This window comes from Staurois parvus, unplaced genomic scaffold (genome assembly GCF_062004578.1).
Source record: "Staurois parvus isolate SC_StPar_1 unplaced genomic scaffold, SC_StPar_1.0 ptg000818l, whole genome shotgun sequence".
NCBI lineage: Eukaryota > Metazoa > Chordata > Amphibia > Anura > Ranidae > Staurois > Staurois parvus.
Window position 1 is genome coordinate 3,528,814 of NW_028318614.1, and position 17,536 is coordinate 3,546,349.

Here is a 17,536-nt window from a genome sequence, read left to right on the forward strand (position 1 = left end):
ATACAAAAATCAGAATCAACATAAGCCATCTGAGATCCCGGTATTCTCTGTGCTCTTCCTTTTTTACTTATCTTTCCCCCTTTTTTTCCTTCCTTTTTCTTTTCTTCCTTTATTCCTTTTTCTTTCTTTCTCCCCCCCCCCCTTTCTCCTTTTATTTTCCTTTCTTTCTTTCTTTCTTTCTTTCTTTCTTTCTCCCCATTATATTTCCAGTCCCACTGATCCCCCTCCTCCATCATCTACCTCCATCTCCTCATTTCTGGATTTTTTCCTTATCTATTGTCTAGACCAAGACAAGAGTTCGGTGTTTCAACTTTGTTATTCTCAATCTTAATGTCTCAATATTATGTGATTGCTCCTTTTCTGGTTCTGAAAGCATATTTGAGATGTTATTACTGCTTCAATTACCCAGATAATGTATTACAAATATATATTGTCAAAACTCAAATAAACATTTCTTTAAGAAAAAAAAAAATCAGAATCAACACTTATAAATTGTATCTCATATAGAGGCAAAGCACCTTGTTCATGTGTGTAAGTAACATGGTGGGGCTCCCCTGGGGTGGGCACCGGAGCCAAAAAGGAGGCCATACAGATGGCAGGTGGCAGAAAAACTTGTCCTGCTAACATGACAGCATTAAAGTAAGAAAATTCAAAAATAAAAACAATGGGTCACATATAGCATGCTTATGTATGACCTATTGTTTTTATTTATTTTGCCCACCCCAGGGGAGCAACTTATAACTGTTGATTTTCTTTTTGTATTATATCTATATACTGTATGTGTTTTTTGTTTTCTTTGCATGTTCAGTGATAACTGTTTAATTCTCATGCACCCTGAGGAAGCAGAAAGGGAGAAATGTGTTGACTCATGAGGACTCGCAACCACACTATACAACTATATATCTGACAAATCAGCTCAAGTGTAATTTACAGGAAAATATTAGTGGTGTTAGTGAGTTAGCAGTCATTTTCACTATCAAGTAATGTGTGTATTGTTTTTAATTTGGCTTCAGCCTGATGTACCTTTGTTTAATCTGATTGTAATAAAGTATCATTATTTATGAATTATGTGTCCTCCCCTTCAATACCGGTAAAGTCCATTGATACATGATGAAATAACATGCCATGACACAGATCCATTGTCCGATTAGTAATCTGGGAATGGAAAGGTGACACAGAAAACTGAAAGAGTAATTGTGGTGTCACCGCTCCAACTACAGAGTGCGAAGAGGTCTGTGAATATGTAATTCTGTTTAGACACTCCAGTGATTCACACAAATCTGCATAATACGTTATATTATTTCATTATTTCTCCTACACCTATGTCACCCTCCTGCTCATTTGATGATGAATAAGCATGATTATAGTAGAGCCCCGATCTTTTTGGATCCCCTTTCGGTACTCCTGACTCCCCCCCACTGAGTGGCCCCAAAGCAAGCTGCTTGCTCTGGAGGCACTTCTGCATGCTTGTTCCCGAGTTAGCTCTGTGTGTCTATAAGACACACCGATAGTGGCTTGAACCCGCCCCACCCCCTCCCTCCTCACTGGCTGTGATTGACAGCAGTGGGAGCCAATGGCAACCACTGCTGTGTTTGAGCCAATATAGAGAGAGAGACCTGAGAGAGCCTTTGCTCCCATGTACATCACTGGATTGAGATTGGGTTCAGGAAAGTATAAGGGTGGGGGGCTGCATGCAGAAGGTTTTTTACCTTCTGCCTTTACAACCACTTTAAGTCAACAATTAGGATTTAGGTATATTTAATAAAATTCTATTTGATTTAAAGTACAGAGTATATTCATATCCCTTCAATTTAATTTCAGTGGTAAGTTGGTACATTTCTCTTCTGCTAAATTAACAGTTTGTCAAAACATGAGCATATTAAGATAGCATAAAAAAGCAACCATCAATCTCTCTTATTACATTTAAATGGCAAGATCCTTAAAGCAAAAATGAATTTGTATAAATAATATGTAAATGTTATATTCCATATTAAAATACCTTTTCGGGCTTGATCAGCACCTCTTTGAAGTTAAGAAATGTTATGTGCAAAGTATTATTTCTGGTTCCCTGGTGGTTTTATTGCTGCTTATCAAAAAGGACAGTCGTCTGTTGAGAGTTCCATCATTATGTAGAAAAATACAAGCAAAATAATAAATAAATAAATAAATAACCTGCAGTCTGAAATATGCTTAGGAGCAAGCAAAAAATGAGACACCTCTGTCCTAGTTCATAGATGATTCTTGCTAATTACAGAAAAACAAACAAAAAAAATATCACAACACTATCTTAAGAAATTTTCACTCCCCCAAAGGTATCCTTGCTTTGATGTAGTATGTGGAGCATGGAGGACAAATGATTTTGAGAGCTATACTGACAGTAACATAATCATCACAAGCTGTAGCATTAAAAAGTCTTTTGCTAGAGAGTTTTTGCTTTCAATCCATTCTATTGGGACATGTGGAATAATGATTTTCTAATTCAATTATTTAAAAAAATCAGCAAAACTTGAACCGTTTTATTCATACTGATCTCAGAATATTAATTTCTAAAATTCAGCATCCAACATCAAGTGCAGTAACTTGGTATATGCCATCTAGATAGCCAAAATCAAAAATGCTTGGCTCAACATAAGAGGGCAAATTCTGCAATTTAGTCTTCCTACACCTTAAAGAAAATGGACTCTCCTTTTTTTTCAGTGGTTTTTAATTAGTTTATAATAAACAAGTATGTTTGGAGCCATTATATAGACAACATTACAACCAGTTTGAATACACCAAGGGTAAAAATGTACAGGTAGTCATCAATGATCTATAAGTAAACAGGACAATCAAGCACAATAGGACAAGTCAAACATAGTGAAACAAGGCTTAGAGTTTCTATTACAGCAGTGGTAAAATGAAGTCCCTGTTACTCGTAGATAGCCAATTCATAAAGAAAAAGAAAAAGAAAAAAAAAAGAAAATATTCCGAGCCATCCAATGGTGTTGAAGACCCTGAATAAAAAGGCATCCAAGCATCGGAATCAGAAAGGAAGAAACATAGAAAGTCAGGACACGAATAAGTAGGAGATAGTAGGGGTGTGGGGGGAGTATCCCAGGGATAAACCTGAATTGGGGGACTCTGAGAAGAGTAGGTATAGAACCAGGAGAGTGGTCATCATGTGAGCAGTAGAGAGTAATCGAAATGAAACGGTACTGAGAAGTAATGATTTAACTAAGGTCACCATAGTTGTTGATACTTCTGAATTTTATCAAGGACTGCTTCGACCTTAGCGAAGATCATAGACTGAGTGACCCTATTTCTTTTTCCACTACACAGAAGGGCATTGAGGTGCACATTTCGGACATAGAAAACAACTGCTTTGTGTGAAGGGGGCAATACACATCAAGCTGGAACAACCATCCCTAAAGCAAGGGCGGGGGACTACAAAACCATCTATCAGTCACTTATAGTCTCCTTTAAACATTTTTACCTGAGTAATTTGACAACATTTCCACCTCCAGCCTGGAAACTTGAACAGTTAAGACTATCTCAGGCTTTGTTGTTCTATGGGATAGAATTATGTAATTAAAACAGGGTGATTTCACAAACTTTCACACCTCCAATGTTGTTCTTGGACAATAAACATCTGCATTGAACTATCCCATGGTGATTAATGGTGACTGAGTTATCTGTATGGCTATAAATGGAGGGGTATGTCCCTGACACTCAGAGCTGAGGAAGCTAATTGGATACGCAGTGAAATATCTTCAACATTACAGAACAAGGCCAGTTGAATGTGATTAATCACTACTAGGTATACCATTGGAATGAGAATCTTTACAGCAACATTACATTATGTCTCCACCAAGCTTGTACACTAACTCTTGTGAAGCTGTTGTGTGATTGGTGCAAGTTAATTTATAAACAATAGAAATACAATAGAAATATTCAACTATAATGATGCTGTTTAAAACAAATCAAGCAGATCACATTCACATTTTTAAGTTAAAGTAAAATTAAAGCCAACATTTTTTTTTGTTATTTTGAACAGATTGAGGGAGGGTTATAATCCAGTGGGTTTTTTTCCCATCTGTTCCATTTGGGAGATTTTCCTTCACTTCCTGTCCCATGACAGAAAACAGGAAGTTAGAGAGAATCCCTCCAAAGTGAAGGAATCCTTGGGTCACCAGAACTAGTGTCCAATTGGGAGATTTCTCCTATATTACTGTTTTGGGAACAACCCAAAATTTGGGATTTTATTTCACTTTTGATGATAACAGTAAACAGAAAAAATCTCCCTAATGGGGCACGGGTTCAAATCCTAAGACATTCTATCCAAAAATAAAACAAATTGCCTTTAGTTCTACTGTAATGTATGAGGTGTGTCCAGAATATAATGAGAATGAAGTTCCTATGCTTGAGAAGGGCTCTGGAAAGGGAGAAGCAGGCCAAAGTCACTTAAGGTGGGATACCAGGTATATGTTAAAACAGTGATCAGTTGCATTTCATCGGCCAAGCCAGAGTCAAGATTTTTTTTTGTAGCAACCTGTTCAAGTGCCTCGTATTAAGAAAAATGCAAGCGAATTTGAAACAGTGGTACTTGATAAAATTTTGTGTGAAATTGGGTAAAAGTGCGTCAGAAACTTTGAATGAAACAATGTTCAATTGTAAAAATTTTCAATATAAGAATTTTTTAAATATCATTCTCGTTACTATCTGGACACACATCCCATAGCATTTATGTACACTGCTCAAAAAAATTTAAGGAACACTTTTTAATCAAAGTATAGCATCAAGTCAAGTAGGATGTTGATCTGGTCAGTTAAGTAGCAGAGGGGGTTGTTAATCAGTTTCAGTTGCTTTGTGTTAATGCAATTAGTAACAGGTGCACTAGTTGGGCAATAATGAGATGACCCCCAAACAGGAATGGTTTTACAGGTGGAGGTCACTGCATTTTTTTCCCTGCTCATCTTTTCTGACTATTTTTCACTAGTTTTGCATTTGGCTAGGGTCAGTGTCACTATTGGTAGTATGAGGCTATACCTGTACCCTAAATAGGTTGCACAGGCAGTCCAACTACTTCAGAATGGCACATCAATAAGTGCCATTGCCAGAAGGTTTGCTGTGTCTTCCAGCACAGTCTCAAGAGCAGGGAGGAGATTCCAGGAGACAGGCAGTTACTTTAAGAGAGCTGGACAGGGCGTAGAAGGCCCTAAGCCCATCAGCAGGACTGGTATCTTCTCTTTTGTGCAAAGAGGAACAGGATAAGCACTGCCAGAACCCTACAAAATGACCTCTAGCAGGCTACTGGTGTGAATATCTCTGACCAAACAATCAGAAACAAACTTCATGAGGGTGGCCTGATGGTCCTATGTCCTTAAGTGGGCCCTGTGCTCACTGCCTGACACCACAGAGATCAATTTGCATTTGCTATTGAACACCAGAATTGGCAGGTCCACCACTGGGGCCCTGTGCTTTTCACAGATAAGAGCAAGTTCATCCTGAGCACATGTGACAGATGTGAAAGGGTCTGGAGAAGCCATGGAGAATGTTATCCTGCCTGTAATATCGTTCAGCATGACCGTTTTGATGGTGGGTCAGTGATGGTGTGGGGATGCATATCTATGGAGGGACGCACAGACCTCTACAGGCTACACAATGGAACCCTGACTGCCATTAGGTATTGGGATGAAATCCTTGGACCCATTGTCAGATCCTACGCTGGTGCAGTGGGTCCTGGATTCCTCCTGGTGCACAACAATGCTTGGCCTCATGACGAGAGAGCATGCAGGCAGTTCCTGGAGAATGAAGGAATTGATACCATTGAATTGCCCCCACGCTCGCCTGACCTAAATCCAATAGAACACCTCTGGGATATCATGTTTTGCAAATGTATATTTCCCAATAGACTGAGTCACATGCAATGTCTGTGCTTGGGGAAAGCTCTTTGTTAAAGGGATTAAAATGACTGAAAGACTAAGAAGAGACACTTAAGCCAAACCCCACTACCTAGCAAAGATGACAAGCCTTACCCAGTCAATTAGGACAGCCTACCCAAAAATTTGGCAAACTGGGCTTTCTTATTAGAATATCCAGCATGTTTCACAAATGAATTGCATTTTTTTTCCAAAGGAAAACAATTTAAATAATGATAAAAAAAATAGCTTATAAACTGTAAAATGATCAAACAGAATTATTCAAAATCATTTATAATTTCCATTTCCATTTTAAATTCAGACACAAAGCTAAAACCACAATTAAAGCCCAGCTAGAATTAGGCTTTAAAATAATAAGTGTGAACTCTTTTATCTGGAGGATAAAGACTGATTCATACCTCAGTGAGCTGTTGCATCAAAGTGCATTACTCAAAATAAATGGGTGCCAACACACTAGGATGGATAAAAACATATATGACCATTTTCTACCAACGTAGTGCATCACAATGTAAGTTGTGACACACTATGCTGTGGTTCATTGCGGGTTGCATTCTACTGCACAGTGTGTTGGGGTGCCTTTCAAAATGAGTTGTACAGGAGGTGCAACGCAACACATTTGGTAACATACATCAAAGTGGTTCCTAAGACTCCAGGTTTTTTACCTTCATGCATTCTATGTATGAAGGTAAAAAACCTTCTGTATGTAGCAGCCAACATCCCCCCCCCCCCAAAACTTACCTGAGCCCCATTTTGATGAAGCAATGTCCATGGCTCCTGCTGCTGTCAATCACAGCCAGTAAGCCAATCAGGATAGGGAGGGGCCTTTCTGTGTGTAAATGGACACACAGAGCCACAGCTCTGGAGCGCACCTGCTCAGGTGCCCCGTAGCAAACTGCTTGCTGTGGTGGTACAGGGCAGGAGGGACGGGCCAGGAGCGCCAGCAGTGGACCCAAGAAGAGGAGGATCTGGGCTGCTCTGTGAACCACTGCACAGAGCAGGTAAGTATCACATGTTTGTTTGTTTAAAAGAAAAAAAAAACAAGACTTTAGTATCACTTTAATGTGCGAGGTTTTGTTGTGCATTGTCACAACACTAAAGTGTGAATGGGTCCTTTGTAATTTTGGAAATTTAGTAATTTTAAAAACTTCCTGCACACTCCATAGCCAGTCAGGTGAGACCACTCTTTCATTCTATGCTATTGCATCTTCTTTTGTCATCTTCCTGCTCACAGAACAGTGAAAGAGTGTAGTCACACTAAATGATTCACTGTACAATGAACACGAAGGTGACACAGGATGTCACAAAGCTGACTATGTGGTATGGCAGATGTCTACAATTCATAGGAATGACCAAACAGAATACCACTTAAAACTTTTTATATAGAGAGAGAGATGTTTTAGGCTGTTTACCAACTGTTATGATTTAAGTAAGTTCTCAAAGCCGAAAATGAAAGAACAAAGGAACATAATAAGTACCTCTGTGTAAGATGTTTCCAGTGTCCCTCTTGAGGATGTCGGTCTCTCTCTCGGCTTTGATGAGATGATGTTTACAGCGGGTGGCTGATTGTGTAAAACCGACGATAGACAAAGCTGAACCGTCTCTTTCAAGGCTTTTAACTGTGATTCCTGTGTAAAGGAAATGCCTAAGTCGATTATGGATTTTACAAGTAGCCAATTATGATTAAAAAGCCAGTGTTTTCTTCATAACAACATACAGTTATATTACAGGCTAGGCACAATGAAAACATGCATGTCTGTGACATCTCCTGTCTTGAACTAAAGCACATTACCGAATAAAGCCTTAACGAAGAAATTCAGTTTCAAATAAAGAAAAAATGCCAAACCTTTCTAAACATAAAAATTATAGCTTTCACTGCAATACTCACTTTGTTTCCAGCACTTTCCCCTACAGAAACTTTACTCCAGTCCTTTTCCAGGATGAATGGCAGCAACATTTGTTCAACCTTCTTGTCAGGACCCGTGTCATTACTTGGGTCACTTATTGGTGGCACTGTTGTCCCTAGAATCAAAGGGCTTAGTTCCGGTGGCCACTAGCAGCTGGACTGTACATGTAATTAGGCTGCACCTGATGTGGACTGTTGGAGGGTATATAAGCCCACCTTTGACTGGAGTTCAGTGCTTCAGTATTTTTCCTGCAAGCCGTGTCCCTGCCTAAGCCTTGTTCCTGATCTTTGTACCCGACCCTGAGACCTGCTCCCCTTATCCTGATTCCTGCTCCCCTTCTCTCCTGTCCTGAGCTTGTCCCACCATGTGTACTTCCCTTGTGGGGAACCTAGACAGCTGCTCCAAGTACCTGGATCCCTGCTCTCCTTGTCTCCTGTCCCTGTCCTAACCTTCTCCCGCCATGTGTGCTCCCTCCATTATGTATATAGGTAGTTAGGTTGTTATTTGCGGTTTTGCACTATCACATTTATTTTGTCACTTGCATTGTTTATGATTTAGGTGTTGGTGTGGAAAGTGTGTCGTTTGTCTCAATAAACTTATATTAACCTTATTCAGTTTGGTTACTGATTCCTTAAGGTGCAGCCTACTGACCTGATCACCCTTGCTGGATGCCTACATCCCTGACACCTCTTCCTGTGATCCCAGTTTGTCATGGACATCTGGAGACCCCCTGGATGTGTGTCATCATGTCCACCTGGGTTCATAGAACCATGGCCATGGCTATATTTGACTAATAAACACAAGAAGGCACGCATTGTTTATCAGGATTGACATAGATCTCCATCACTGCATGATGTTATCAATGGTACCCCATCTATGGTACTTTGTACCACTTGCTCATTCATATGGGGGGTGGCATCTGAAGGCCACTTATCTTAAAGAGGCTTCCAGATTTCAATTAGAGCTTACACACTTACAGACCCTAAAACTACATGGGCAGGCTTGTGGGAATAAGGACCTTCTCCTGATCAACATGAGATCAAGGTATGCCCCCATTTTGAGAGCATAGCTTGGTATTGTTCAGTAGGAGGGCACACACTTTTTTCTTGGTATTTTTTTACACAAAAAGGACATCTTTAATAAAATATTTTCAATCTAAAATACATTAAGGTGTATTGTGACCATCTAAAATACCTAGCCTAAAAAGCCTGCAGTGACTAGATGGCTTAATAGGCATCAACAGGAATGCTTAGCATATGGCATAGCCATATACAAAGAACAAAGAGCTGACACTATATAGCTAACAACTCATTAAATCCTAGCATGTTTACATGTGGTAATGGAACCCAGTCGTGAAAAAAAGATTCCAGCCTATTGATGACCTGCTTTAGGCTGATGTTACACCTGTGATTTTGTAGCAGAGATTAATCTACTAATGAGAGCGATTAACAGCAATTTGCAGATAACAATTTAAAGTTTGGAGTCCCTAGCAATAGTGCTACAGCATTGGGTTGTACTCTGCTACAAATTGATCTCCTTTAGTGAGTTGTGTCTTAGTCATAGAAGTAATGAAGAGTGATTGTTGATGGTAAATATGTGCTGTCATGAAACACTGATGAATTTCAATAATCGACAGAGCTACAAATCACACTGAAAATTGAAGGGTTAGCGATTCCATACATAATCATTATGAATTTATTAGCAAGAAATCTCTAAAACAAAATGGGTTCTGGGGGTGGGGGCACCACTGTGAAAAAAAAGCTGTTAATTAACATTTTTATTGTTTAAAAAAAAAGAAAAAAGAAAAATATAATTAAAGCTGAGCTCCGTAAAGATGTAAAATACATACCCTAATGTAGCTCTGCATTTAATACTTCATCATTATTGCAGTCCCTGTACAACAGCACCAAAACTGGTAGCACAAGGCATTTGCCTAGGGCGGAATTTTTCAGGGGGCAACACCTCCTCCAGGAAAAAGGGATACGCGCACCATGGGAACCAGGTGGGATCCGAGAGAGGCTGCGGGCTGCATGATGGTGTATGCAGAGCCAGACTCTCATTCCCAGGGATGTCTGGAGCTGTGAAGGATGAGTGTCTTTCTCTCTATTGCTGGGGGGGGGTAGTGGAAGGCTCTCAAAGGTGGGGGGCAGGAGTGATGTTGGTCAATGTCAGGCTCTCTCCACGGGAGGGGGAAAGGGGGGGGTGTTGGTTGGTGTCCGTGGGAGCAGATGATTTTTGTGTTGCATAGGGCAGCACAAAACCTAAATACACCACTACCTGTACTGCAATGCTCATGTGCTCACAAACAACTTGCTGACAGGAGAAGAGAGCAAAGTGAGATGAGCTTATTTCTGTACTGCTCCTATCTGGTCCCATGTTAGGGGAGAGGCATGATCCTATATGTGTTGCATAAAGTAGGAGTAAACCTCTGACATAAAAATGAACAAAGCATATCATTCTACAGTGTGTATTTTCCTCAAGCCAAAGGTGATTTCTGCATGTTGCCTTGTTCCGCCTTGATTCTGTGTCAACCCCAAGGAATCAAGGGGGACAGGGAAGGGGAGATCCAGCCTGTGATTGACAGCCTCAGCTGTAGTTTCCCTATGATGTTGTGTAGAGGGGTGTGTCCATTTCCTCCATTCAGCTCAAATTACACTTAGCTCTTCTTTCTGACCTGTGAAATGTATGATATCAGATATCTGCCCCCTGCCTCTGGAAGCTCAAAAATGCTGTGTAAATTCTGTGCTTTGAACAGCTGTAAAGAAGTGAGTTCTACAGATAAACAGGTGCAACCTATTTAGTAGGATTTGTTTCATTTCAGTGTATCACCCGAGGCCAGTCACTTCACTGAGTGTATATATAAGAGTTTACAACCATTTTTTTTTATATAATTATGTTTTTATTGGGATTTTAAACAAAGAAAAACTGACAACACAGGCAGTTAGACAGGACATATGTAAAGCGATTGTAACATTGTGATACAATAAAAAATATCCAGATACCAGACATTGTGAATCACATGAGTCTAAGAACCTTGTTGGAACTAAGAACAAAAAACCAGACAGAGAAAGAGATAAGTGGACTTATTGATGAATTAATTGAGCACAAATATAATGTCAGGAAAACAACGGAATAGCTGTTGAAATCAGGATGTCAGAGTGGGTGAATGAGAGGTAGGTGAATGAAATTTAGAAAGATCCCATGGTTCCCAAACAGTTTCAAATAGAGGGATAAGGTTATCATGTAGAGCAGTCAAATATTCCTCAGCAATAATTTTTATCAATTCCAACTGGGAGGGAGGTGTGGTGGATAACCAATACATGGGTATGGTTCTCCTGGCTGCTGTTAAGACATGAGAGGACAATTTCTTGGCTGGATTTGAGAGGCCTGCAAAGGGTAGGCTTAGTAAAAAATGGAGAGGGTCAAATGGAATAGAGACCTTCTGGGGTTTTATACCAAAACAGTAGAACCTTATGTGTTTTCCCTGAACACCAAACATCTAGAAGACCTGGACACGGCCTCCCAAATCTTACTCCAATGTTCCAAAGGGATAGTACACTGAAGGGCCTTTGACCATTTCCTCATATAAACATGTAAGTCTGCAGTGAAAGGAGAAGTGTTTGTAATAATTTATAAATGGAGGCGATTAGATCTCTTTTATAAGGCCTTTGAATGCAGATGTGTTCAAAATGAGTAGGCTTCTCTAGGGTTAGGGAAAAGGTCTTAGAGGAAAAAAAATGTCTAATCTGCAAGTAAACATAAAATTGTTGAGGGGGTATGTGTTTAGCAGTTTGCAATTCAACAAAAGATTTACGTTTCCGAGATACTGGATTTACCAAGTGTCTTAACTGAAATAATTTAGCTTTAGCCCAGGGATTGATTCAGTCAGGGGTCAAGCTGTACGGAAGATTTAGATTAAATATAATATTACTCAAAGGTGACCAAGGAGAGGACAGAGAAAATTTACATCTGGAACGCCTCCATATTAACAACATAAATTTCATTGGTGCAAGCAATCGATGTTTATATGAGACTTCTGTGGCAGTCATGGACCAAAGTAAGGAGCAGGGATATATTGGGTGTATCTGTAACCATTTAATCTCAGACCATATATTGGGGGGGGGGAATGTTGGGAAGACCAAGATACAACAGAGTGGAGATGTGTGGCCAAATAGTACTTCACAAGGTCTGGGGCTCTTAGGCCCCCATTAGATCTCAACGAAAATAAGACTGAGTGAGGAATTTGAGGAAAGATTTCTGAAGAGAACGAAGCTTGGACATAGGGACAGATAATGGGAGTGTCTTGAATAAGTATAAGAGTTTGGGTAGTATGGCCAATTTAAGTACATTAATCGTTTCCAGGAAGGAAATATTGAGTAGGTCCCAATTTTTCAAAGATTGGGTGATGGTTTGGAACAAGGGTGGAAAATGAACTTCATAAAGGGAATGATACGGGAGGTAAGGTTAATACCTAAGTATCTCTGGGAATGGGAACACCAGTGGTAAGGATAATTTGACTGAAGAGAGGATAGGGTGGTGGGGGGATGTGGAGTGGTAGTGCTTGTTTATAACCATCTTAACTGCAGCAAAAATAAGACAATGGTCTTTTGCCTACTTTACAAGGCTGTACTGTGCATCAGGGCTGTGAAAATTGCAGAACTGGATGAACAGAGCTACAAATCCTTTGACTTGATAAAAGCCCCATATGTGTATTTTATCTGAGTGTTTAGAGGTTTGTTTGAAGTGCATCTTTAATAAAGAATGCTTGTATATATTTTAGTATGGTAGATCAACGTGTGATGCCAATATATATATATATATATATATATATATATATATATATATATATATATATTTGTTTGTTTCTTGTACAGATGCAGAATTAGGTAAATTCATGGTTACAGTAAAAAAAGAATCAATAACTCAGACGTTGGGTGGGTCATTGCACCCAATCAATGGATGAGCTATTCGTTCAATTCTCCTGTAACATAAAAAAACTTGCATACATTATAATATATAATAAAAGTCCTTACATTGTCCAGTGAAGCCTTTTCCATTTCTTTTTTTGCCACAGTTAACTTTTGCTCAAGGTCTGTTAGCTGTTGTGCCTGCAAGAGAGAATTAAAGGGTAATCTCAGTCACACACAAAGTCAGACATAAACTGATTCAGCCAGCCTTGGAATGTAATGCAAATGCCTGTGTAACTCATAAACATGTATGGCCATTTATAATAAGCTATTTAATTAACTAATTATGAACCCGCATCTGGTGGCTCTGAATCCTGCCTCCCTCTTTCTCCAGGAAAGTCTATTAAAATGATTTGTACTCTCATAAGTAAACAACTTAAAGCTTAGCATTTCAAAAGAATACACATATTATCTTCAGGGAATACACCTGCCTCATTTCAATTCAATAGTAGCAATGTTGTCAGTAATAGTTGAATATTACATGATTATCCTCTGCCAGTGCTACAACATTGTATATTTATGTGTTTTCTTTCTTTTTATTTTTTTTAAATAAGCTGTAAAAGTTGTTTTGGACTTGCTAAAATTAATTACATTTAAAGCCCAAGTTTGGTTTGTTTGTTTTTTTACAAATCAGCACAAGGATATTCTAAGAGAAATGCCCCTTGTGTTGGTACTGCTCATCCTAGTTTAAATCTGAAGTCCTCTGCTCCCCCATACCACTGTAGCTATAATCTTCTGGTGCTGTGGGGGTTAGCAAAGCCAAGGGACCTGTCACAGGCACTCATCAAGAGTACAGAAAATGCCCACCCTTTCTGCCCTCTCCTCCATTTTTAAATGCTGTACTAACGCTTCCATCAATGAAAAACTATGAATGGATGATGAGCAAATGAATGAAAGGTCTGCCTTTTCCATTCATAGAGTTCCTTTCATTTATAGAGCCTATGCTCTATAGAGTTGCTATGAATGGATGGGGGGAGGCATGCTTGATGAGTGCCTGTGACAGGTCCAGTGCTTGTATTAACCCCTGGAGCACTAGCAGATTACAGCTGTAGGTTGGGGGAAGGCAGAGGACAGAGGATCTCACCTATGGTGATAGGCTACTTGTCTCCTGTCTAAATTGGCACTTGTATCTATATATGCACATGAGATAGGGACCTTGAACTGTAACCTCCTTGAGGGCAGGAACTGGTGTAAATACACAATATGTAAAGTGCTGCAAAAATTGTTGATGTTATAGAAATACCTGTAAAAAATAAATACATTTACCTTTGCTAGGTATTTCCCTTTTCCATTTCTATTCTATTTTTTTACTTTAATTATTTCCTTTTCTAATTTTTTCCATTAGGCTTGTTTATTCTCTACATTGTTTTACCTCTTGACACATATATCAGCTGGTTTTGTAGAATTATACCATTTATTGTTGCCTTGGGGTGCATTCTAAAATGACCAGATTCTCATTGGTTGCTCACTCATTTTATCCTTTTACGCCACCTTGAAATAAATCTGTTTGCTTAGTTGTATCGAACATTTACCATCCCTAGACATAAAGATTGTGCTTTATTATTGCTTTACAATGCTTTTCGGAGAAAATGATCCTGCATTTTATGTTCAATTGCTGTAACCATAACCATTATTATTGAGAAAAAAATATTCTAACTGAAATTATATATTATTTACAAAAATGTATTTGCATACAGATTTGGGATAAAATACAAGCCTGATTTTTAACGCAAAAAATAATCCAGATATTTTTACTGGAGTTGCTTTTTATGTTTTGGAAAACAGCAAATTTGCCCCGAACATCACAGCTTCAGTTCTCAAAATTAAAACAGAACATCTGTGATGTTTGAGTGCACTTATTTCAACTAACATTTACTAAATTTGACGATTGACCTCATCCAGGATTCCCAGTGGTATTGTCACCGTTGGGAATCTTTCACCTACCAGTGGAAATGCGTCATGTACAAATTGGTGAGAGATAAATCATCATGAATGAGGTGAATCATATTGCCATTTTAACCACTTCCAGTCCGGACATTTTTACCCCCTTCCTGACCAGGGAAATTTTCAGCTTTCAGCGCTATCACACTTTGAATGACAATTGTGCGGTCATGCAACACTGTACCCATATTAATTTTTTACCATTTTTTTGCGACAGATAAAACTTTATTTTGGTGGTATTTATTCACCGCTGGGGTTTTTATTTTTTTTGCTATGTAAATGAAAATGTCCAAAAATTTTGAAAAAAAGAGTTTTTCTTATAAAATTTTGCAGATAAATAATATTTCATCATAAATCTTGGCCACAATTTATTCCATTATCTTTTTAGTAAAAATAAATAAGCCAAATTAGTTTTTAACCAAAAATTATAATATTTTTACATTTTAATTTTATTTTTATATTAATATTTATTTTATTATTTCTTTTTTTTTACATACTGTCACCCTAGCAGTACAGTGTCACCATGGTGACACTGTACTACTTGTAGGGGGTGATGAAGTTTTTTTTTTTTTTACACTGATTGCTTTTACACCCATTTAGGATGTAAAAGCAATCATTTCTCTTTCTCGCTGTCTGCATTCTTGCAGCCATTGAGAACTACTGAGTGAGCTGTGATTGGTTACAGCTTGTCACATGGTACAAGGCTGTTGTGAATAGCCTTGTACCATGTGACCTCTGTGATCATTCACAGATTTCACACGTAGTAAGCAATGATGTCAGAAGTGACATCTTGCTTACTACTTTGCATGTGATCACTGATTGGCCAATCAGTGATCATATGATTGGGACCTCATACAGAGGTCCCGTCCAACGATCGGTGTTTCACTATGTCTGGTGTTTCACTATGCACTGTGTCAAGTGTAAAGTTTGGTGGAGGGGGAATTATGGTATGGTTATGGTTTTTCAGGGGTTGGCTTGGTCCTGACGAAGCCAAGTGAGAAACGCCCATTGGCGAAACGCGTTGACGTCAGATACGTCACTTCCGGTCACACGCATTGGCGCCATACACGCTGACCAGCAGGGAAGTGGCCATATTTGTGGACCACGAGCTGTGCAAGGTTTCACAGGCACCAAGGGGAAAACGAAGCCCGCCAGTTACAGTTCCGATGGTGGTGGCTGTCCCCGGGACTATGCCTGATAATCCAGACGGAGGAAACTTCCAGAAAGTATCACCTATGGCTCGGGTGGTGAGGGAACTGTCACACAGCTAGACGAAAAGGCGTTTACTCACCACTTTACTTGTTATTAATATATGGTGCCTGCTATCAGCCATTATTGCATAGCATTGTATAGTACATTATACCTGATGGTACAATTTTTTGACACACCCCCTACTGGTGGTGTAACCAATGTGTTGGTGCTGCAAATGTACTAGACAGGTTTCTGTCATTACATATGCAGCACATTAAGATAAAGACTGGTCTTGATGTTGCTTTTATGTGATTTTAGGTCTTTCTGTATTATCTGATACTGAGGTGATGGTGAACCAGGGTATTTACCTTACTGTCTATAATTATTGTGTAATAAAGCATAATTTTTGGGAACTACTCTGAGTATCGCATTCTGTCCATGATGTAACCACTTTTTTGTGAATCTCTTTTCACAACCCCCCTTTTTTGTTGGCTTGGCCCCAGTGAAGAGAACTCTTAAGGCATCAGCATACCAAGACATTTTGGACAACATTCTGCTCCCAACTTTGTGGGACCAGTTTGGGGATGGCCCCTTCTTGTTCCAACATGACTGTGCACCAGTGCACAAAGCAAGGTCCATAAAGACATGGATGAGTGAGTTTGGGGTGAAGGAACTTGACTGGCATGCACAGAGTACCTCAACCCAATAGAACAACTTTGGGATGACCTTACAAATGCACTTCTCGAAGAATGGTCAAACATTCCCATAGACACACTCCTAAACCTTGTGGACAGCCTTCCCAGAAGAGTTGAAGCTGTTATAGCTGCAAAGGGTGCGCCAACTCAATGTTGAACCCTGCGGACTAAGACTAAAATGCCATTAAAGTTCATGTGCTTGTAAAGGCAGGCGTCCCAATACTTTTGGGAATATGGTGTATATATATATATATATATATATATATATATAATTTTTGTAGCTTTAAAAAGAATCCAAAACCGACCTAAAACCAAAATTCAAGAACAAACATATTTTGTCCAATATAGACATCTTACTCATGTTAATCAAGTCACGGTTTAAATTTTGCTTCTACATCCCCACCTAATCTTTTTTCACTTTTTAAAGACGTCATTGAATTCATCAGAAACCATGCTCTCAAGAGGTTTCTTCACATTCAGTTTAAGAAAATAATCATTCTAGTAAAAATTTAAATTCCCTTATGACAGATCCATCTATTCTTGTGATGTCTCCCACTGACTTAGAATGTTTAGAGATTTTAGAACAACTTTATTTCAACCTAGAGGATCCTGTATCTCTAGGATCCAATGACCCAGATCTGGTTCTTTTGACGCAACACCTTACAACTGCCCTTCTAATTACTCATACTTCCTTTACACCAAAATCTGTTTTTTTTCCTTCTCATACTAAGGGCCCCTACCTGTAAGTTTTCTATATGGTAGCATACTCTGATTTCATCATTAAGTTTCTGGGAAGACCAACATGTATGGTGTAATAACTCTTTTGCAGCCAATATCATCTATAATAGCAGCTATGTTGATGATACTTTGATCATCAGGGATGGTACCTCTGCTTCGGTTGATGATTTTGTCACCTACTG

The 17,536-nt window shown here is 39.0% G+C and overlaps 1 protein-coding gene across 1 annotated transcript in view; it reads right to left on the minus strand.

Moving 5' to 3' along the window:
- The window catches only part of LUZP2 (leucine zipper protein 2), a 786,744-nt gene that overhangs the window by 119,426 nt on the left and 649,782 nt on the right, over positions 1–17,536 (minus strand). The window contains exons 8-9 of the mRNA XM_089654967.1: positions 12,856–12,930; positions 7,394–7,543 (exon numbers count right to left, since the gene is read on the minus strand). Coding sequence (XP_089511093.1) covers positions 7,394–7,543; positions 12,856–12,930 — 225 coding nt within the window. The remainder of the gene's footprint in view (positions 1–7,393; positions 7,544–12,855; positions 12,931–17,536) is intronic.